Source organism: Scyliorhinus canicula, chromosome 19 (assembly GCF_902713615.1).
Source record: "Scyliorhinus canicula chromosome 19, sScyCan1.1, whole genome shotgun sequence".
In the NCBI taxonomy this organism is placed as follows: domain Eukaryota; kingdom Metazoa; phylum Chordata; class Chondrichthyes; order Carcharhiniformes; family Scyliorhinidae; genus Scyliorhinus; species Scyliorhinus canicula.
The window spans coordinates 43,286,839-43,310,537 of NC_052164.1; the positions used below are offsets into that span (position 1 = coordinate 43,286,839).

The 23,699-nt window shown below is 48.6% G+C and overlaps 1 protein-coding gene across 1 annotated transcript; it reads right to left on the reverse strand.

The window, feature by feature from the left end:
* Positions 1 to 20,620: 20,620 nt before the first annotated feature.
* On the reverse strand, positions 20,621 to 23,294 carry cdk5r1b (cyclin-dependent kinase 5, regulatory subunit 1b (p35)). Its single transcript, XM_038779328.1, has 2 exons — positions 21,587 to 23,294; positions 20,621 to 20,970 (listed from the first exon to the last, which is right to left on the reverse strand). The coding sequence occupies exons 1-2, from the start codon at positions 22,483 to 22,485 to the stop codon at positions 20,967 to 20,969; spliced, it is 903 nt and encodes a 300-aa protein (XP_038635256.1). The 5' UTR covers positions 22,486 to 23,294; the 3' UTR covers positions 20,621 to 20,966.
* Between the last annotated feature and the right edge of the window lie 405 nt (positions 23,295 to 23,699).

Genomic DNA, 23,699 nt, shown 5'->3' on the forward strand with positions numbered 1-23,699 from the left:
ACGAGAAGAAATAAAACTTTAGAAATTAGAAATGCAGGGAAAAGATAAATAGAATGAAACAGATCTGAAGAAATTAGAAATGTAAGAAAAAGGCAAGGAGAGGAAAAGGAGAGAATGGCAATGGCAGAGGGAAAGGAAAAAGAATGATCTTCTCAAAGGCAAATGAGATGAGGAAAGTTGAGATGGAAATGAAAAGGTTAACAAGGGAAGAAAAGGACAAGGAGAGAGAGAGAGAAAGGACATCAACTTAAAATGTTGGCGACCAAGGCAGAAGTGGAGGAAAGTTTAGAGGGAGGAGTAACCCCTTCTAGTCAAAAGTCTACTTGGGATATGTTTGAAAATATTCACGCACTGCAAAGGTTTGACAATAAAAATGTGGAAGCCTTTTTTTAAATCTCAGTTGAGAAAGTAGCTAAACAATTGAAGTGGCCAAAAAACATGCAGTTATTGTTGGTTCAAACAAAGTTAGTGGGTAGAACTAGTGATGTGTTTGCATCATTATCAGAGTGGCTATATCGGGAGTATGATGAGGTGAGAAAAGCCATCGTAAGTGCATATAAACAAGTGGCAGAAGCCCACCGACAGATGTTAAGAAATCTGAGGAAACGACCAGGTCTGACGTATATAGAATTTGACAGAATTAAACAAAATAAATTTTTTAAAAATATATTTTTGTTAGGCTTTTGTATAAACAGTAAATACAAACGAAAACAAGAGCGAGAACAAACAGGAACATCATAATACATAACTAGCTAACCAACACCTCAACCCCCTGCCAATCCCCTCCTCCCATCCTGTCTTCCCCATTTTAACCCCTTTATCTCCCCCCACCCCATTGACATCTCAATTATACTTGAAGAAGTCGATGAACGGCTTCCACCTCCAGGCAAACACATCAACCAACCCTCTGAAGACAAATTTGATTTTCTCCAACCTTGGGAACACCGCCAGGTCACTCACACCCCCGGTTTTGGTGCCTCCGGGTCACTCCACTCCAGCAAAATCCGTCTCCGAGCTACCAGGGAGGCAAAGACCAGGACATTGCCCTCTATCACCCCTTGGACTCCCAGGTCTTCCGATACTCTGAAACCCGGGACCACCTTCACCCCCAACACCTCAGACATTATGTCCGCGAAGTTATGAAAAAGGATAAAGGGGAGAAGAACTCAGGTGATGTTATTATGGAGGTGTTAAGATTCAAAAAGAAACTATTAAAACTAACATAAAGGCACTTTACCTGAATGCTTGTAGCATTCAAAACAAGATAAATGAGTTGATAACACAATCCATCGCAAATGACTATGATTTAGTGGCCATTACAGAGACATGGTTGCAGGATGGTCACGACTGGGAGTTAAATATCCAGGGGTATCAGACTATTCAGAAGGACAGGCAGGAAGGTAAGCACTGATATTTAAGGGTGACATCAGGGCGGTAGTAAGATGAGAGAGGTTCTATAGAGAAAAAGGTTGAATCCATTTGAGTGGAAATTAGAAATAGTAAGGAGGAAAGGTCACTGATAGGTGCAGTCTATAGGCCACCAAATAATAACATCACGGTGGGACAGCCAATAATCAAAGAAATAACTGATACATGTAAAAATGGTACAGCAATTATCATGGGGGATTTTAATCTACATGTCGATTGGTCAAACCAGGTAGGTCAGGACAGTAGTCCGGTGCCTTATACAACAATCGGACCCAGTCCACAAACCCCTGCCCGAACCCAAACCGTCATAACATTTCCCCCAAATATACCCATTCCACCCGATCAAAAGCCTTCTTTGCAGCCATTGCTACTGCCACCTCACATCCTGTCCCTCCGGTGGCATCATTATCACAGTTAACAATCTCCTAACAATCATGATCAACAAGCGGGTGCAATTTGAGGCAGAGGGTATATCCGCAGACAGGGGGGCAGATACCTGATGGTATGGGGCAGACTGGAGGGGAGAAGAGTGGTGCTGGTGAATATATATGCCCCGAACTGGGATGACGTGGACTTCATTAAAAGAGTGCTGGGGAAGATCCCGGACCTGGATTCTCGCAGGCTAATAATGGGAGGGGACTTTAACATGGTCCTTGACCCGACTTTGGATCGGTCGTGTCCCAGAACGGGTAGACTCTCAGCAATGGCAAGGGAGCTGAAAGGGTTTATGGAGCAAATGGGGGCAGTGGACCCCTGGAGAGATATGATGTGGAGATGCCGGCGTTGGACTGGGGTGAGCACAGTCAGAAGTCTTACAACACCAGGTTAAAGTCTAACAGGTTTGATTCAAACACGAGCTTTCGGAGCGCAGCTCCTTCCTCAGGTGAAACTCCTCTCCCCTGGAGAGATAGACAGCCAACAGGAAGGGGATACTCGTTTTACTCGCACGTCCATAAAGTATATTCCAGGATAGATTTCTTTGTACTAAGCAGGGACTGTATGGGAGAGGTAAAGAACACGGAATACTCAGCAATTACCATTTCAAACCATGCCCCGCATTGGGTGGACCTGCAGTTCGGGGGAGCGAGCTATCAACGCCCGCAATGGAGGCTAGATGTGGGACTGCTGTCGGAGGAGGGGATCTGCGAGAGGCTTCGGAGATGTATGCAAAATTACCTGCAGGTGAATGACACGGGGGAGGTCTCAGCGGTGACCCTGTGGGAGGCGCTAAAGGCAGTAGTGCGGGGCGAGCTGATTTCAATTGGGGCCCACAGAGCCAAGGCAGACCGGGCAGAGATGGATAGATTGGTCAGGGAAATGGGTCGGATAGATGAAGAGCACGCGGAGTCCCCGGGGGAGGTTTTACTCAGGGAGAGGCAGAGACTACAGGCGGAACTGGGGGTTCTATCCACGAGCAGGGCCGTGGAACAGCTTAGGAAGGCGAGGGGAGTGGTGTACGAGCATGGGGATAAGGCTAGCAGATTGTTAGCGCAGCAACTCAGGAGGAGGGAGGCGGCCAGGGAAATAGGTAGAGTAAGAGACGGGGGGGGGGGGGGCGGGGGGTGCAAAGTGGAGGACCCGGCAGAATTGAATAAGGTATTCCGGGACTTCTATCGTAAGCTGTTTACTTCGGAGCCGCCGGAAGAACCGGAGGGGATGAAAAGGTTTCTGGATGGGTTAACATTCCCAACAGTTGGGGGGGGCGAGTGGAAGAGCTGGGGGCCCCGATTAGAGTAGAGGAGGTATTGGGGGGCCTTAAGGCCATGCAGTCGGGGAAGTCCCCGGGGCCGGATGGATACCCAGTAGAGATTTATAGGAAGTTCTCTGAGCTGGTGGGCCCGGTCTTGGCGAGGGTTTTTAATGAGGCAAGGGACAGAGGGACCCTGCCGCCGACAATGTCACAAGCCACCATATCACTGATATTGAAGCGGGGTAAAGACCCGGAGGCGTGCGGGTCCTACAGGCCAATCTCCCTGATTAATGTAGACGCCAAGCTCCTGGCAAAGGTACTGGCGGGTAGAATGGAGGACTGTGTACCGGAGGTGATTGGGGAGGATCAAACGGGGTTTGTGAAAGGTAGGCAGCTGGCGGCCAACCTGAGAAGATTACTCAATGTGATAATGATACCCCCAGTGAGTAGGGAGGTGGAGGTAGTGGTGGCAATGACGCCCGCCGAGAAGGCCTTTGACCGGGTGGAGTGGGACTATCTATGGGAAGTGCTCGGACGGTTTGGGTTCGGGGAGGGATTGGTGGACTGGATCAAATTATTATATCAGGCCCCGAGGGCCAGCGTCAGGACCAACAGAGAAGGGTCGGAGTACCGAGGGACCAGACAGGGCTGCCCGCTCTCCCCGCTGCTGTTTGCGCTGGCCATAGAGCTGCTGGCGATTGCGCTGAGAGCCGCAGAGGGTTGGAAGGGGATAGTGAGGGGCAGGGTTGAACATAGGGTTTCTCTTTATGCAGACGACCTGCTCCTATATGTGTCGGACCCAGTGGCCGGGATGGGAACTATACTGGGAATGCTGAGGAAGTTTACCAGTTCTCAGGATACAAATTAAATACAGTCAAGAGTGAAATGTTTGTGGTCCAGGCAAGGGGCCAGGAGAACAGATTGAGAGGACTACCGTTTAGGCTGGTTGAGGAAAATTTCCGGTATTTGGGAATCCAGGTGGCACGAGACTGGGGCAGGCTGCATAAGTTAAATTTGGCCAGGGTGGTGGAGCAAATGAAGGGAGAGTTTCGGAGATGGGATGCACTCCCGCTGTCGCTGGCAGGGAGGGTGCAGACTGTAAAGATGACAATCCTCCCTCGATTTTTGTTTATTTTTCAGTGCCTCCCGATCTTTATCCCATAGTCCTTCTTCAAAAGAGTTAACGGGCTGATCATGAGCTTTGTCTGGGCGGGAAAATCCCCGCGGGTGAAGAAGGCGATGTTGGAGAGGAACCGCAGCAAGGGAGGGCTGGCTTTGCCGAGTCTGATCAATTATTACTGGGCGGCCAACATCGCTATGATAAGGAAGTGGATGGTGGGTACGGGGTCTATTTGGGAGCGGGTGGAGGCGGCTTCGTGCAGGGGCTCCAGCTTGGCAGCCCTGGTCACGGCTCCTCTACCGCTGCCGCCGGCCAAGTACACCACCAGCCCGGTAGTGGTGGCGACCCTGCGGATATGGGGCCAGTGGAGGAGGCATGTGGGGGAGATGGGGGCGTCTGTCTGGGCGCCAATCTACGACAACCATCGGTTTGCCCCCGGGAGTATGGATGGGGGGTTCCGAGTATGGCGGCGGGCGGGGGCGGGAAGGGTGGGTGATATGTTCCTGGAAGGGAGCTTTGCGAGTCTGAGGAGCTTGGAGGAGAAATTTGGGTTGGTAAGGGGAAATGATTTTGGATACCTACAGTTGCGGAACTTTGTTCATAGACAGGTCCCATCTTTCCCACACCTCCCGCCAATGGGGATCCTCGACAGAATAGTCTCTAGGAGGGAAGAAGGGGAGGGTAGAGTCTCGGGTATATATAAGGTGCTCATGAGGGAGGAAGGGTCCCAGACAGAGGAACTGAAACTTAAAAGGGAGGAGGCGCTAGGCGGGGAAATGGAGGATGGGCTGTGGGCAGAGGCCCTGAGTAGGGTAAGTTCAACTGCGACATGTGCTAGGCTCGGGCTGATTCAATTTAAGGTCGTTCAACGGGCCCATATGACGGTGGCTCGGATGAGCAAATTCTTCGGGATAGAGGACAAATGCGCTAGGTGCGCGGGAGGACCAGCGAACCACGTGCACATGTTTTGGGCATGTCCTAAGCTGAGGGGGTACTGGGAAGGATTTGTGGGGGTCATGTCCCGGGTACTAAAAACAAGGGTGGTGATGAGTCCAGGGGTGGCAATTTTTGGGGTTTCGGAGGACCCGGGGGTCCAGGGGGAGAAAGAGGCCGATGTTTTGGCCTTTGCTTCTCTGATAGCCCGGCGACGAATACTGTTGGCGTGGAGGGACTCAAAGCCCCCGAAGACGGAGTTGTGGCTTGCGGACATGTCGAGTTTCCTGGGTATGGAGAAAATTAAGTTTGCCTTGAGGGGATCTGTGCAGGGGTTTGCCCGGAGGTGGCAACCATTTATTGACTTCTTTGCGGGAGAGTGAGCGTCAGCAGGGAGGGGTGGGGGGGGTGGCGGGGGTTGAGTAGAGTAGGAGGGAAAATATGGCGGGTAGTACCGGTGGGAGAGGAGCGGGCTTGTGCCATATGTTATGATTGAAGTATTGAAAGAACATGGATGTTTGCACATTTTTGCCTTTTTTTGCTTTCTTTCTGATGATGTCTGTAACTGTTTATAAAGCCAAAAACTACCTCAATAAAATAATCTCCTAACATTCGCCGACAATTGCCTCCCCTTTACAAACCCCGTCTGGTCTTCCCCTATCACCCCCGGCACACAGTCCTTGAAACGCGAAGCCAGGATCTTTGTCAGCAACTTAGTGTCCATATTTAATAACAATATCGAATGGTCGGACTCAAACTGCTCCGGATCTTTATCGTTTTTCAGTATTAGAGATATGGATGCCTGGATAATGGGTTCCCACTTTTACCTCGCCTTATTATATGCCCTCACCAGAAGGGGCCCCAGGTCACCCCCAAACTTCTTATAAAATTCCACATGGAGCCCATCCGGTCCCAGGGCCTTCCCTGCCTGCATTGCCCCCAATGTCCTCCATCACCTCCACCAGCCCAATGGGGGCCCCCAACCCATCCACCTGTTCCTTCTCCACATTGGGAACTCCAACCCATCCAGGGACTGCCGCATCCCCCCCCTGGCCGGGAGCACCGATTCATAAAGCCTCCTGTAAAACTTCTCAAAAACCCCATTTACCCCCACTGGGTCCAGTACCACGCTTCCCCTCCTGTCATTTACCCTTCCAATCTCCCTCGCCACCTCCTTCATCCTAGGTTGGTAGGCCAGCATCATACTAGTCTTCTCCCCGTACTCATACACTGCCTCTCTGGCCCTCCGCCACTGCCCTACTGCCTTCCCAGTGAACACCAGCCCAACCTCCACCTGGAGCTTCTGCCTCTCCTTCAACAACCTTGCCTCCGGGGCCTCGGTGTACCTCCTGACCACCTACAGAATCTTGTCCACCAGCCTTGTCGTCTCTGCTCGTTCCTCCTTCTCCCAAGGCAGCCGGATCGATATGATCTCCCCCTAATCACTGCCTTGAGTGCCTCCGACAGTGTGGCAGCCAAGACCTCACCTGTATCATTCAGTTCCACAAACCCCCAGATGGCAGCCCTTTCCGCGCACATACCTCCTCATCTGCTAACAACCCCAGTCTCCACTGCGGGCGCTAGGCCCGCCCTTGGTCCACTTGCAAATCCACGCAGTGCAGGGTGAGGTTTGAAATCATGATTGCCGATTACCCCGAGTTGCGCCCCCCCCGCCTGCAGCATCTTGTCCACCACGAGAAAATCAATCCGGGAGTACACTCGATGCACATGGAAGAAGTACGAAAACTCCTTCGCCCTCGGCCTCCCGAACCTCCACGGGTCCACCCCCCTCCCCATATGCTCCATGAACCCCTACAACTCCTTCGCCACCGCCGACACCCTCCCCGACCTCGGGCTCGACCGGTCCAAACCAATGACCCTGTTAAAGTCCCCGATCATCATAGAACATAGAACATTATGGGGCTGTTTAGCACAACGCTAAATTGCTGGCTTTGAAAGCAGACCAAGCAGGCCAGCAGCACGGTTCGATTTCCGTAACAGCCTCCCCGAACAGGCGCCGGAATGTGGCGACTAGGGGCTTTTCACAGTAACTTCATTTGAAGCCTACTCGTGACAATAAGCGATTTTCATTTTCATTTCACATTACAGCGCAGTACAGGGCCTTCGGCCCTCGATGTTGCGCCGACCTATAAAACCACTCTAAAGCCCATCTACACTATTCCCTTATCGTCCATATGTCTATCCAATGACCATTTGAATGCATTTAGTGTTGGCGAGTCCACTACTGTTGCAGGCAGGTCATTCCATGCCCTTACTACTCTCTGAGTTAAGAACCTACCTCTGACATCTGTCCTATATCTATCTCCCCTCAATTTAAAGCTATGTCCCCTCGTGCTAGACATCACCATCCGAGGAAAAAGGTTCTCACTGACCACCCTATCTAATCTTCTCATCATCTTGTATGCCTCAATTAAGTCACCTCTTAACCTTCTTCTCTCTAACGAAAACAGCCTCAAGTCCCTCAGCCTTTCCTCATAAGATCTTCACTCCATACCAGGCAACATTCTGGTAAATCTCCTCTGTACCCTTTCCAATGCTTCCACATCCTTCCTATAATGCGGCGACCAGAATTGCATGCAATACTCCTAATGTGGCCGCATCAGCTATGCTTCTTGCTAAAAGGTCTCGTCCGCAACCGTTTGACTGGCCCATTCAGCCCTATCACATTCTATGTGACCAAACTGGTTGGGGGAGCATGCCGCCTCTCCCCCCAACCTCCCCCTGCCAATCAACCATATCCTTTCTTGGGCCAGCCCCTGACCCATGCCATGCAACCCTCCAGGCCCACCCTCAGGTGGCCGCCATCACCGCTCCTTTTCTTGCTGCGCCACAGCAACCACAGCTTTGTCAGCAGCCCCCTCCCCCCCCCCCCCCCCCCCATCCCCTCCCTCCCCTGAACAATACAACAACTCCATCCCCCTCTTCTGTTCTAACCACTTGGCCACCCTCCACTGTGCTCTCGTTGGCTAACCCACCCAACTAGCCTGGCAGGCTCCGCCCGAGGCTACTGAGCCTCTTCCCCCCCCCCCCCCCCCCCACTAATTCCTCTCCCCCTCTGTCACTGAGCTTATCATTTAAGAAGTTCACCAGCTGCTCCGTTGACGATTGGACAGGCAGGACATACCCATTACCCTCTGCCATCTTGACCTGTGCCGCAAGAAGATTCTCTTGCTCTAAATGCTCCCTTCTTTCCGTTCCATTTCTGGTCCTAGGATCCATCCACCAACCTCACCAGTGGTGTTAAACTTCCTTCAGTCACCTTGCAACTTTTTTCAGTGAAAGATCCACCCACAAAACGGGGAAAAGTTTTGAAAAAGCTGCCTTGAACAGGAGCTGTCAAATGTGTGACCACTCACTCCATGACTGCCACTGGAAGTCACAAAACAGTTTTGATCAGTGGATAAGAGCATTAAAAATAAGCCTAAAGTATGAAGCACTTGGGGAAAATTGTTATTTTGCAGGAATTTAACTTGCCACAGTAGTGAGAACTCATGTGGAAGAGCAAAGGGTTAAAACTGCTAGACAATCAGCAGAAATGGCAGCTAATTTTGAATTAGTTATAAATCAAGGTTTAGTTTTCAACATCAATTTCACGCTGTGAAGGATATAAACTGGGGAAATGAGAAATCCACAGGTAGTCAAGACAGAGGTCTAATTGAAGATATTGAAGAGATTTTGCCTTGGGTTAAAAATGAAGCTTATGATAGTGGAAGAGAGCTAAGAAAACTGAAATGTTTTCATTGTAATAAAGTTGGACACACAAAGCCACAGTGATGGTGGCTTAAGAAAAGTACTGGGAAGACAGACTCTTTAAAACACGATAAGCCAGTGGGGTTATCAAAGTGGAAAAATAAACCATGATTGCAGCTGAAGTGTTTACAGCCTTTTCAGAGGTCGGATGATGAGAAGGTATCAGATCTTTTAAAGATGTTATTTGTGAGAGTAAGGTTTACTCATGTGTAAAAGGTGAAATAGGTAAGGAGGTTAAGATCTTAAGAGATTCAGGGGCAGTCAATCTTTTGTGATGAGAGATAAGGAGCTACGTACATAAGGTGTATTGCCAGAAAAGGTGACAATATGTGGGATTACTGGTATTATTCCATTTTGTAAGATAAGGTTAGAGAGTCCGGTGAAAAGTGGTGAAGTGGTGGAGGAGTAATAGAAAAAGTTATCTTTCTCACGGGTACAGTTTATCCTGGGTAATGAGTGATGCACGAGCAATTGTACGAAAGACTCAGATTGGTTCAACTGTGGCTTTATTACAGTCAGATGCGTGGCCTCCTACTGCAGCTGGCGAAATGGCTGATCAGGAGGAGATCATGCATATTTATATGGCTCCTTGTGGGCGGAGTTAGCCAGCAGGGGCTACCGGCGAACCTGTAGTGCAGGTCCTACTTTACATCCCCTAATACAGGTGCACACAGTGGATTACCACATTCACCCCCTGTTAAAAATGAGTCTGGCGGGGGTGGCATGGAACTATATACAGATTTACAAATAATTTACAGAGGGGAGGGGGGAAAAAATATGTTCATCTTGTAGTCTGGTGCCCGTCAGAGGTTAAGTCTGTCCGGTGGTTTGACGGTTTGCTGGGAGCGACGTAGCGGTGGTGGCAATGTCGGTGCTGGCGGTGCCGGCGTCGATGACGTCGATGCTGGCGGTGTTGGTGCTGGCCTGTAGTTGGATGACTCTGGGAGCATGCCAAAATCTTCCTCGTCCTCTAGCGTGGGCAGGGGAAGGAGGGATGGACCTGGTGGGGCTAATGCTGGGAGCGCCGGGGGAGGGTGGCACGTGAGTGGGGAAGTGTGTGGGAGTGGAACCTGAGTGAGACCGTATCCTGGTGGCCGTCGGAGAACTCCACATAGGCATACTGGGGGTTGGCGTGGAGCAGGTGTACCCTGTCCACCAAGGGGTCCGCCTTGTGGAGTCGGACATGCCTACGTAGAAGAGCCGGTCCTGGAGCTGTGAGCCAAGTTGGAAGTGACACCCGGATGTGGACTTCCTAGGGAAGGTAAAAACACGTTCATGGGGTGTGTTATTTGGGGTGGTGCACAGTAGAGACCGTATGGAGTGCAGTGCATCCGGGAGGACCTACTGCCAGTGAGCGGCTGGGAGGTTCCTGGACCATAGGGCCAGCTGGACGGACCTCCAAACCGTCCCGTTTTCCCTCTCTACCTGCCCGTTTCCCCGGGGATTATAGCTGGTCGTCCTGCTGGAGGCGATACCCCAGCTGAGCAGGAACTGACGCAGCTCATCGCTCATGAATGAGGATCCCCTGTCACTGTGGATGTAGTCGGGGAAACCGAACAGAGCGAAGGTGGAGTTGAGGGCCTTGATGACGGTGGCAGATGTCATATCCGGGCATGGGATGGTGAAGGGGAACCTCGAGAATTCATCGACAACACTGAGGATATACGTGTTGCGGTCGGTGGAGGGGAGGGACCCTTTGAAATCCACGCTGGGGCGTTCAAAGGGGTGGGACGCTTTCACCAGGCACGCCTGGTCCGGCCGGTAGAAGTGTGGCTTGCACTCCGCTCAGACCTGGCAGTCTCTGGTGACTGTCCATACTTCCTCGACGGAGTAGGGCAGATTACGGGCTTTGACGAGGTGGTACAATCGAGTGACCCCCGGGTGACAAAGGCTGTTGTGCAGGGCACGGAGTTGGTTTACTTGTGCGCTGGCACATGTACCTCGGGAGAGGGCATCTGGGGGCTCGTTGAGCTTGCCGGGGAGATACAAAATCTATTAATTGTAGGTGGAGAGCTCGATTCTCAAGATTTTATCATTTTTGATCTTGCCCCGCTGCGTGTTGTTGAACATGAAAGCTACCGACCGTTGGTCAGTGAGGAGAGTGAATCTCCTGCCGGCCAGGTAATGTCTCCAATGCCGCACCGCTTCAACGATAGCCTGGGCCTCCTTTTCAACAGACGAGTGACAAATTTCAGAGGCATGAAGAGTGCGGGAAAAGAATGCCACAGGTCTGCCTGCCTGGTTTAGAGTGGCGGCGAGGGCGACATCTGAAGCGTCGCTTTCTACTTGGAAGGGCAGTGTCTCATCTACTGCATGCATCCCGGCCTTGGCTATGTCTGCTCTAATATGGGCGAAGGCATGTTGTGCCTCAGCTGTGAGGGGAAATTGGGTGGACTGTATGAGTGGGCGGGCCTTTTCCGCATAGTTTGGGACCCACTGGGCGTAGTAGGAGAAGAACCCCAGGCAGCGTTTGAGGGCCTTGGGGCAGTGGGGGAGAGGGAGCTCCATGAGGGGGAGCATGCGGTCGGGATCGGGCCCCAGGAGTCAGTTTTGGAATACGTAGCCAAGGATGGCTAAGCGGGTGGTGCTGAACACGCACTTCTCCTTGTTGTAGGTGAGGTTGAGGAGAGAGGCGGTGTGGAGAAATTTGGAAAGGTTGACGTCGTGGTCCTGCTGGTCATGGCCGCAGATGGTGACGTTGTCCAGGTACGGAAACGTGGCCCGCAGTCCGTACCGGTCAACCATTCGGTCCTTTTCTCTTTGGAATACCGAGACCCCGTTAGTGATGCCGAAGGGAACCCTAAGGAATTGAGAGAGGCGACCGTCCGCCTCAAAGGCAGTGTATGGACGGTCCGATTTACGGATGGGGAGCTGGTGATAGGCGGATTTAAGGTCAATCGTTGAGAAGACCCGGTACTGTGCAATCTGATTGACCATATCAGAAATGCGAGGGAGGGGGTACGCGTCGAGCTGCGTGTACCGATTGATGCTCTGGCTGTAGTCCACGACCATTCTGTGTTTCTCCCCAGTTTTAACCACTACCACTTGGGCTCTCCAGGGGCTATTGCTGGCCTTGATAATACCCTCCCGAAGCAGCCACTGGACTTCGGACTTGATGAAGGCCTTGTCCTGGGCGCTGTACCGTCTGCTCCTGGTGGCGACGGGCTTGCAATCACAGTTAGATTGGCAAAGAGGGAGGGGGGGGTGGTCAACCTTGAGGGTCGTGAGGCCACAAATGGTGAGTGGGGGTAGGGGCCCGCCGAATTTGAGGGTGAGGCTCTGGAGATTACACTGAAAATCCAGACCCAGCAATAGTGCAGCACAGAGGTTGGGGAGGATGTAGAGGCGGAAACCGCTGAATTCTACGCCCTGGACAGTGAGATTGACCACAGAGAAACCTCGGATCGAGACAGAGTGGGATCTGGAGGCCAGGGAGATCCGTTGGTTGGTGGAGTGGACCGCAAGGGAGCAGCGCCTTACCGTGTCCGGGTGGATGAAGCTTTCGGTGCTCCCGGAGTCCAGTAGGCAAGAGGTCGCGTGGCTGTTGATTTCCACTGTCGTCGAAGCAGTGGCCAGGTTGTGAGGACGGGACTGGTCCAGTGTCATAGAGGCAAGCTGCGGGTGGTCGTCCGAGGATTCAGATGGGGAGTGTCGGCGATCCGGATCCAGCGTTCCAGTGCCGTAGGGAAGACAAAATGGCAGCGATGGCGGCATCCGGAGGACCTGTTGAGGAGAAGATGGCAGCGTCCATGCAGCGCACGTTGTAGGGGCGGGGCAAGATGGCGGCACCCATGGTGCGCACGTTGTGGGGGCGGGGCAAGATGGTGGTGCCCATGGGCCGCACGTGGACCTGGGGGGAGAAGATGGCGGTGCCCACTGGTCGCACGTGGCCCTGGGAGCAGAAGATAGTGGCGCCCATTGTGCGATCGGCTGGGGGAAGGGGGCGATTGCGGGCATGATAGCGGCGACTGCGTGGGCCTGGCACACCGCCGCAAAGTGCCCCTTCTTACCGCAGGATTTGCAAGTGGCGGCATGGGCTGGGCAGCGCTGGCGTGGGTGCTTATGCTGGCCGCAGAAGTAGCAGCGGGGACTTCCAGGGTGCGTGGCATGGCGGACCGTGCAGGCATATTGAGTAGGAGAGGCCCCAGCCGGGGGGGTCTTTTGCAGGGTCCAGGAGGGATAGGAGGGGTGGGCCACGCGGCGAGCGGGGTAGGATTGGATGTTGTGAGGTGCGACCATCATGGAGAGCGCTAAAGCTTTCGTCTCCGCTCCGGTCGAGCGTGGCCCCTTCCAGCAGCCGTTGTCGGATGGGGTCCGACGCAATCCCCGTCACGAATGCGTCACGCATGAGGAGATTTGAATGTTCAGTGGCCGTGACGGCCTGACAGGCACAGTCCTGTACGAGTGGGATAAGAGCCCGCCAGAAGTCTTCGATCGACTCACCACGCGAGTGGCAAGTACGTGCCTTGCGAAGAGTGTGTTTGTCTTCTGAACGTAGATCTCTTTAAGGAGTGCCATCGTTTCTGCGTAACTCGGGGTGCCCTGGATCACCGGGAACACTCTGGAGCTGAACCTGGAGTATAGAACTTGGATCTTCTGAGCTTCCGTCGGCGCGGGGATGCAGCGTTGATGTAGGCCTCAAAACAAGCCAGCCAGTGATTAAAGTCCTTTCTGGCGTCTGGCGAGTGGTTTGATCCTGATGTCCATAATGTAGAAAAATTGACTGTAATAAATTGATGCATAATCAATTGCATGAAAGACTCAGATTGGTACAACTGTGGCTTTATTACAGTCAGATGCGTGGCCTCCTGCTGCAGCTGGCGAAATGGCTGATCAGGAAGAGGTCATGCATATTTATACAGCTCCTTGTGGGTGGAGCTAGCCGGCAGGGGCTACCGGCGAACCTGTAGTGCAGTTCCTACCTTACATCCCCTAATACAGGTGCACACAGTGGATCACAGGTGGGCGTGATTCCTACTGTGGTTGAAAAGCTGATGGAAAGTAAAACAACTGAAGTGTTGCAGGAAGCATATCCTGGGGTGTTTACAGATTGTGTGGTAACAAGGTCAGAATGCCACAGGTTGAGACAGGAGGAGGATAAATCAAGGAGTGAGGATAGGGAGGCTGAGGTCCAGTTGTCAGAAACAACTTTTGGCCAGATGGTTGATAAAGAACAAGAGCAAGTGGAGGAAGAAGCGAATATCTTCAGTTCAGGAAAATTGGCAGAATTACAACACAAGGATTCAAAGATAAAACAGTTGTTTCAGAAAGCATACACAGAAATGCAATTTGAGTGTATACCAGAATGGTATTACATTTGATATAATGTATTAATGAAGAAGTGGAGACCTTTACACATTCAGGCAGATGAGAAATCGGTAGAAGTTCATCAAGTGATATTACCAGTAGGTTATTGAAAGGAGATTTTGCGGGATGTGCATGATGTTCCAGTAGTGGGTCATTCAGGTGTAAGGAAAACTCAAGCAAAAATACAATGTTTTATTGGCCTGAACTGCTTAACAATGCAGTAGAGTTTTGCCGTACCTGTCACACATGTCAGGTGGTAGGAAAACCTTAAGTGGTAATCAAGCCAGCACCCATAATACCCATTCTGGCATTTGATGAACCTTTTACTAGGATCCTAATTGATTGTGTGGGACCCCTTCTTAAGATGAAAAGTGGGAATCAATATTTGTTTTTAAAAATAAATTTAGAGTACCCAATTCATTTTTTCCAATTAAGGGGCAATTTAGCGTGGTCAATCCGCCTAGCCTGCACATCTTTGGGTTGTGGGGGCAAAACTCACGCAAACACGGGGAGAATGTGCAAACTCCACATGGACAGTAACCCAGAGCCGGGACCGAACCTGGGACCTCAGCGCCGTGAGGCAGCAGGGCTAACCCACTGTGCCACCGTGCTGCCCTCGGAATCAATATTTGTTGACCATAATGGATGTGTCTACTAGATTTTGGGGAACATCCCATTAAGAAATATTATAGATAAGAGGATTGTAGAAGAGTTGACTAAATTCTTTACTAGATACGGACTACAAAAAAAACCCAAGCAGATCATGGATCCAATTTTATGTCAAAGTTATTCAGGGAAGTTATAGGTAGCTTAGGAGTAAGAATGGAATGTTCAGAGTTGGGAAAGAAAGTCAGATGTACTATACTTATGCTCAAATTTGCAAGTATAAATATGATGAGATATGCATCATATAGTGGAATAGTAGTGTTTAGTAATGAGTAATATTTAAAGGTGAAAAGGCTTTGGAAAATGAAACCATCTTTCCATATGGCTGGTACATTTTTGAAGTGGGAGGTGTAATGAATGTAGAAATTGTTATATATTTCCCATTTGTGATAGCAATGTTATTTAAACCCCTGGTTTGAAATACATGCAGATAGTGCACCTGCTAAAGCTGTAATCAAGGAGTCCTAAAGGATAATGATTGATCTTAACCATTTACTTGCTTACAGAGGGATGGCTAATGGGATATTGTTTTGATTGCTGGAGATTCCCTGGAGAATGGATAATTTATGAGAGGTTGTATTTTGTTCTCGCTAAGCAGATAATGAGACATCTTAGTTGGATACAGATAATATAATTAATGGGAGGAGCCCGCTTTGTCTGTAGTTTGCAGTTTTGCCAAATGCTGTTAGGTTGAGCAGTTTGCCATAAGATTTGAGCCTGACAAGACAGAGGTTTTCAGGTTGTTCCTGAAAGGGTCTCTTTCCCCAAAGTTTTACACATATAAACAAATAACTTGTTTTGTTAACTTTATGTATAAGTGGAATTTGAACGCTTAATTGGAATTAGGGGCAGGTGTAGATAGAAAGTTAAAGTTTTCCCTTTTATTTAAGAACCTGATTTATTTAACTGATAATTTTAATATTAACGATGTTAATATGGTTAATTCTGTGTCTAAATTAAAGTTTGTTTTAGAGTCAATGATACCTATTGGTCAGAATAATCACTGCTGGGGTGATGTACCCTTTCCTCAGTTTCCCAAATTAAAATTTGTTTGGGGTTCTCATCAGTTTCCTAACAAAAGTTGGGATCTGGTCTGGTATCCCAACATTCTTTCCATTTGCCTATAACTAGTATTTTGACACAGCAGCGTGTCCTTCCTGAACAACATTGGTTGGGACACAAATAGCACTAACAGATTTGATAATATTCTAATAGGAAGTATTCTGAGGCAATTCAACATGGTATAATGCTCTACAAATAGAATAAGGAGTAGAACATTTTAGAAAGCATTACTTCATTTTCAACACCTACCACTTAATGTGGAAGTATATGCAACCATACAATAGGCATAGGTCACTGGGGTTTGTTGAGTAATTTGCCAATGATGAACAATATCCATCCCTTCTTTGTTCTACGTAATCCCTGCTGCTCTAATCTGTTAGAAAAGGTAACAGATTACAGAGATAATACTCAAAGGACAAGAGTATCATGTTGTTTTTCTATTTCTCATTCAAGGGCTATGGGCATTGCTGGCTGGGCCAGTGTTTATTGCCCATCCCTAATTGCCCTTGAACTGAGTGCAAAGCCATTTCAGAGGGCATTCAAGAGTCAACCACTTTGCTGTGAATCTGGAATCACATATAGGTCAGACCAGGTAAGGATGGCAGATTTCCTTCCCTAAAGGGCATTAGTGAATCAGATGGGCTTTTGTGAGAAAAAGCATGGTCATCATGATTTTTTAAATTGAATTCAAACTTCCCAATCTGCTGTGGTGGGTTCAAATCTGGGTCCCCAGAGCATTACCATGGGTTTCTGGAATATTAGTCTAGAGTCAATGCCACTACATCCCATGATAATATTGGATGCTGGAGAGTGGGAAGATCTGGTGGTCACAGGGGTCCAATGGTGCTCAGGGTGGTGTGGGCCAAATTAACATTTAAGTGGTCTCAGTGCATGGGATTAACGACCAAATTCAGAAAAAACATATTGAAGTTACTCCCAGTGATGCTGTACAGCTATTGCCACTCTCGTTCCATACGGTGGAGATCAGGGGCCCCATCAAAACAACATAATTAACTCGCAACACATCATTATGATGGACAGAATTCCCCCAGGCAGAAATTGCACATTAATATTGGAGAACCTATAATATAAATAACTAGACAAAAACATCTTAGAAATGCCAAATTTCAGAGGAGTGATCTGATTACTATCAATATGAACATCAAACATGCAAGTGTACCTGTGAAGGTCTGCCCTGCTCAATACTCATTAACTAGAATTTAGAAGGTTAAGGGGTGATCTGATCAAAGTCATCAAAATATTAACAGGAAAAGATAAGGTAAGATAAACTACTTCCACTGGCTGGAGATTCTAAAACTAGGGGGTATAGCCTAAAAATCAGGACCAGACCTCAGAAGCGATGTCAGGAAGAACTACTTCACACAAAGAGTGGTAGAATTTGGAACTTTCTCTCATAAATAACAGTTGAAGCTAGAACCGTTGTTAATTTTAAATCTGAAATAGATTTTGTTAAGCAAAAATATTAAAGGATATGGGCCAAAGGCAGATATGTGGAGTTAGGCCACAGATCAGCCATGATCTAATTGAATGGTGGGACAGGTTTGAGGGGCTGAAGGGCCTACTTCTGTTCCTATGATGCTCCTATGTTCCTATCAACATAACTTCCCCATTCTGCTCAATCAAAATAGAACATTGGTGTCAACTTTTATTTTTCTTGTAGCTCTCGGTGCCAGCCTTCATCAACCGGACTTTCTTACATCCACTGGCCCTGGGACCTGTCTGCTTGATGGCTCCTCATGACAATCTTACTGGCTCTCCCACAAACTAACATGCAGCTTTGGCTATGCTGGATGTAACAATGTAACAATGAGGTTGATATTGAGTTCCAGTCTCTAAAGTTCTCTTATAATAATATATAATATAATAATCTTTATTGTCACAAGTAGGCTTACATTAACACTGCAATGACGTTACCGTGAAAAGCCCCTAGTCACTACATTCCGTCGCCTGTTCGGGTACACAGAGGGAGAATTCAGAATATCCAAATTACCTAACAGCACGTCTTTCAGGACTTGTGGGAGGAAACTGGAGCACCCGGAGGAAACCCACGCAGGCACAGAGAGAACGTGCAGGCTCCGCACAGACAGTGACCCAAACCGGGAATTGAACCTGGGATCCTGGCGCTGTGAAGCAACAGTGCTACCCACTGTGCTACCTGCACTTGGTCAGAGGTCAATCAGCATTCTTCCAGATATCAATTAAGCAATATTAATTTGAGATTTTTTGGGAATTTTCACTCCATTTCCTCCTCCTTTACTCCTAATGGGAGCTCTGGCTGGGTATTTGGCTCCACCTGTGAGAATGGACAGAGTGTCATCAATCTTATATAGAGGGGAGGGGACATTATAGCCAAAACCAATCCTATCTTTACCTGACATTCAGACACACATAGTTTCCAACAGGGACCATCGGAAACAGGACCAGGAACTCTGGCAGATTATCCCTTCAGAAAGGACCAGAACTTGCTTTATAAAAAAATCTTTTCACATCCTTATTACATTCCAAAGCACTTTACATGCAATGAGTTATTTTGTAATGTAGTCACTATTGTTTTACAATGGCAAAACCTAAAATGTGTGGAACCTCTGGTGAAAGGTTATTAGCTCCGTTTTCTCTCTCCACAGAGTCTGCCTGACCTGCTAAGCGCCTTTTGGGTTTCATCTTTTATACCTCATGCATAACATAGAGTTTATCTGTTCCAATTGCAATTTTAAGCTGATAAACAAATATTGACTTATTTCTATTGATCATGGTTATTTATGCCTTTGTTACTAAGATACTGACCTTTGGTGAATGTGCTCACCAAGGATAGGCTATCAGTGCGCTTCCTCATTTTAGCTCATCTGTTCTACCATCAACACTGCTGCAACAATATACATTAAGGCCCAACCTGAGACAAAATAATTGGATGTAACTTTGTAACATTCCCACGCCTGCTAACTCAGCAACAAATTAGGGATAATTTTGATGCTGGCTAATACCCAATAGGAAACAGGCTCACAGGATCCTGGGAGTCAACAGAAAAAATGCAACTTTAACCAGATAAAATATCAGTCTTAGAGGTGCCTAGTCAATGCAGTATGTACACCTGTATTTATATGTTAAAAACCATAGAAATGCCTAAATTGTGTTACAATTTTCAATCACGCTCTTGCAGCACCATTTAACATTGTACGGTGCTGTGCCCTATTTTATTTAATGCTCCTTTATAGCACAGTGGGACGGTTTAAGTGTTATATAGATATAAGTTTAATATAAGATATAACATTCCCAATATTTTTTCCTATGTCCTCTGTCACAGTGTTGTTGCAGATTCTGGCCATTCAATGTTTCCACAGAGTAAATGTCTCAATTTGTCTCCCTCTCCTGCACAAAAAATAATTATCAATTAATGATGGGCAATTTGCTATGCACTTAAATACTCTGCATGGAATTTGAATTTATAGAAAGGATGCAGAGTTAGGTTCTTCAGGCGATTCAAAAAATAATTTTTTTAATGTTATTTTCCGACCTCACCAGCTCAGGAAGATTGGAATCCTGTGTTAGAAAAGCAGTAATTTAGGGCGGCACAGTGGTTAGCATTGCTGACCCAGGTTCAGGGCCCAGGTTCAATTCTGACCAAGGTCGCTGTCCATGTGGAGTTTGCACATTCTCCCCGTGTTTGCGTGGGTCTCACCCCCACAACCCAAAGATGTGCAGGGTAGGTGAGATAGCCATGCTAAATTGCCCCTAATTGGGGAAAAAAAGAACTGGGTATTTAAATTTTTTTTAAAAAAGCAGTCATTTTAAAAGCGCCAGAATAAATGCAGTTAACTGGAAAGAATTGCAAACTCACTAATGGATGACAAGATAATTGTATATTTTCTCTGAATGAATACAACTCACATTTGCCTGTTTTGAGGCAAACGATGATCCCTATTGCCTTATTAGCATTGATCCCCGTTTCATTGTTGGATGGGGGGGAACTGACCTCGGAGAAGGAATGAGAAATGGTTGATTCACGCCAATTTAGAAACACATACTTTCACATATGAAAAATATCTCAACCTCACATAGGGATGATACATCATAATGTTGCTTTGGTCGGTTACTGTTATCTTGTACTGTCAATCAAATTGAAACAGTCGGGGAAAATAAAGGCCTCCTTGGTTTGAAGGGAGCTTAACGTTTACTTCTATGTCATTTCCTTCGAGGATAATGTGTGACAAGTCTAAATATATTGAGAGGGAGAATTCAATAACTGCGCCAGTAATTTGAAAAAAAGATTGAGCAGCAATTTGAAATTTTAGGCACAGAAATATTAATAAAAACATTAAAATTGCAAATAGTTTTTTATGAGACGCATGATCAATGTAAATATTATCTGTACACAAAAAGGATGCAGAAAATAATGATACAATGGCAATAATGGTTGAATTAATGATGAATAAACTGGGAGATAGCACAAATGACCAGTTCATTGTATCGCATTAGAATAAAAATCCTAAGTTTTCTCTTGCAGAATTAAATAAAAATTAAGACATTTAAAAAAAAAACATTGTCACTAATTAAGAGTCCAGCTCTACCGGCTTTGTTTAACATTTCATCTTGTCATCTGAAATAAAACTCCCAAACAGGCTCAGTCAGTCATGAATGATCAGTGCATTTTATTCATCACAGTACAAAAATAAATAGAAATTAAAAAAAAAATCAACATAAAACACAGCCACCGCTGTTGACAGCATTGTGACACCAAAATTCTCAATTTCACCCACCCATACATACACACACACACACTCACACACAAACATACACCCTACACACGTACAACAGATAACACCGTTTGGTCAACAGAGATTTTCTTTTCCTTAAATAACAAATTGCACTGGGAAACATTTTCAGAATATTAGCACTTTCAAAATGTACAGGTGGAAGTCTCTCCCGAACAGACTTCCGTGTGAAAATGGCACATCCTTGCAGGCTCCGCCGTCACCTGATTTTCGAAGAAGAAAACAGAGGAAACGTTTGTTTGTTTGTTTTTTTAAATCCCTTCGTCTCCATGTTGATAAATACCTCTTTAAAACATTTAGTCCAAAAAAAAAATGTCCAAATACTCAATATTTTCCTTGGTGCGCGCGTGTGTGTATGTGAGTTTCCGCCGCGTGGACTTTCCATTGTTGCTAGTCAGTTGCACTAATATAGGTTTCAGGGGACACACAAGACACGTTTGCATGCACAATACCACTGTAGCAATTTAAAGAGAGAGGAGAGATAAAGAGAAGAGGGGGGGGGGGGGGGGGGACGTGTCGGGGACGTGTCGTTTTTGCAGGACGGGTTTTAAATTTGTTCTAAAACACTTCTTTTTTTTTAGCAGCATGGAAATAAATCCCTTTTGTTTTGGACCCCCCGACGACACAAAGAAAATGCTGTACACTCAGAAGTACATCGAGGGGCCGAGTTACGTTCTGGTCGATTCCCGGTGTGGATGTATTAAAGTGTCGGTGTCTCTAGTAAGAAATATCAACACCCCCCCCCCCCCCCCTCCCAAGGCTGGGGGTGGGGATGGAGAGGGGGGAGAGACAGACAAGAAATCAAGTCATCGATCTAACCCGATGAGGATCCTGCCACGATCGTCTTGGTTGCTTTCCTTCTTCAGGTCGGCGAAGATCTGAGTGAAGAAGTGGGGGTCCGCGTTAATCTGCAGCATCTTGCCACTCATGGCGTTGATGATGCTCAGGCAGCGGTCCCAGAAGGCTTCCTTGCAGCTCTCCACCAGAAAAGGCTTGAGGGGGTAAGAGATCTCGTTGCCCATGTAGGAGTAGGACAGGTAGAGGCAGGTCAACAGGGTGGCTTGCAGTTCGTGCTCGGTGGCCACCTCGGAGGAAATCACATCGCGGCACAGCATGTAAACAAACACCACGTTGGCCGGGGTCACGAAGCCCTGGTCTTGCCAGCCTTGCAGGAGCAGGGAGCGGTCAACGCTCCGCAGCCACAGCACAGGGTCAGTGGGGGACAAGTGCTTGAGGCGGTAGCATCTGCGGCACAGGAACTCGCCCAGGCATTTCAGCAGCTCGCTGGTGGAGGCCTGGACAATGACCCTCTTGGGGGAGATGGAGCTGGCGCTGCCGTTGTGAGGGGTCTTCTTCACCGAGGAGATGTTGCTCTTGCTGCTGGGCAGCTGTTGGCTGGTGCGCTGGGCTGGGGCTTGGGGCTGGGCGAAGGTGGACAGGTTGGCGCAGGAGAGGGACTTCTTCAGGTTCTCGTTGTTGAGGTGGGTCACGTTGTTCTGGTAGTTGTTGGGGTTGACCTTCTTGGAGTTCTTCTTCTTGCTGGACACGGCCACGATGCGCTTCCAGGGCAACACCGAGATGATGGAGTGCCGCTTGCCGTTCTTCTCCTTGGAGTTCTTGCTGTTCTGCACGGCCGTGTACTGGCCCACGCTGGCCGAGCCATCCTCGTAGAGAGGCGCCTTCTTGTAGCTAGGGGAGAGGGACAGCACGGTGCCCATGGCTGGGGAGCTGGCTGCCGGGGGGCAGATGCTGCTGGACCCGTGGATGGCGATGAATGTGTGGCTGGATGCTGCAGACACTGGGCAGGTCTCGCTGAGAGGCTGGCCGATGGATGGGGAGCTGCCTCTTCCAGGCTTTACAGATGTCCTTTCCAACGCAAAATAAAAATACAGCCGGGCTTCATCCGAATCTTCTCCAGTCCCTTAAAAGTCCCGGTCCTCCCCCCCCCCCCCCCCCCACCTCCAACCAACACCCCCAAATCTGCTGGTGCAATACCTTAGCAGCAATGAGGTTAATGGCGATGTGTCAGTGTTGGACCAGGCAGCACTCTGCAGTAAAATGGCAGAGCCTCTCAATTTGCCCCAAGTAACAACAAGGACTCGGCGAGACAAAAAAAAAGCCTTCTTTCCTCCTCTGGGAGAATGGGGCAGGGCTCGATCGCAGCCTCCGTCTCCCCCTCTGCCTTCCCCGGTTACAATAATGAAGCCTCCTCCGGGTTGTGTATCTCCGGCAGTTGAGCGTTCGCCCCTGTCCCTCTGGGTGAGCTGTCTGTGTCTGTCTCCGGGTCTAAGCGGGGGGTCGCTTTCCGAGCTGCATGTTGCCCTGGGAGGACTGGCCAGCCTCTCGGTTTCCAGTTAAAACGGCGATCAGAGCAAAAGAGGGGTTTCTTCCCCCCCGAGGATATTACGGGCTGGGCTCCGACTGCCACTCCCCTCCCTGGATACCGGTCGCTTTTCTTCCCCCTCGTATCTCTCTCTGGTTCTGCATCTGCTGCCTCCTCACTGAAACTGTTTTTTTCTGCCTCACCGACACACTCCGCCTCCCTCCAGGAGGACCAGTCATAACACACAACGCCTACCAAATAGGGGAAGCTGATTATCATGTCGCTTAACCCCTTTGCTGCCACTGTAGTCCTGGTTCAGTTTAAATGAGTTTTTCTAAGAAGAGCAATGAATGCATCCTGACGTTCGGGCAGCACGGTAGCACAAGTGGATAGCACTGTGGCTTCACAACGCCAGGGTCCCAGGTTCGATTCCCCGTGCCGAGTTTGCACGTTCTCCCCGTGTGTGCATGGGTTTCTTCCTGGTGCTCTGGTGCAGGTTAGGTGGATTGGCCATGATAAATTGACCCTAGTGATCAAAATTTTTTTTAGGTAGGGGTTATTGGGATAGGGTGGAAGTAAGGGCTTAGGTGGGTCGATGGGCTGAATGGC

Excerpts from the sequence above, each read along its gene's own strand:
- cdk5r1b (XM_038779328.1), bottom strand. The coding sequence starts at position 22,485 with ATGGGCACCGTGCTGTCCCTCTCCCCTAGCTACAAGAAGGCGCCTCTC.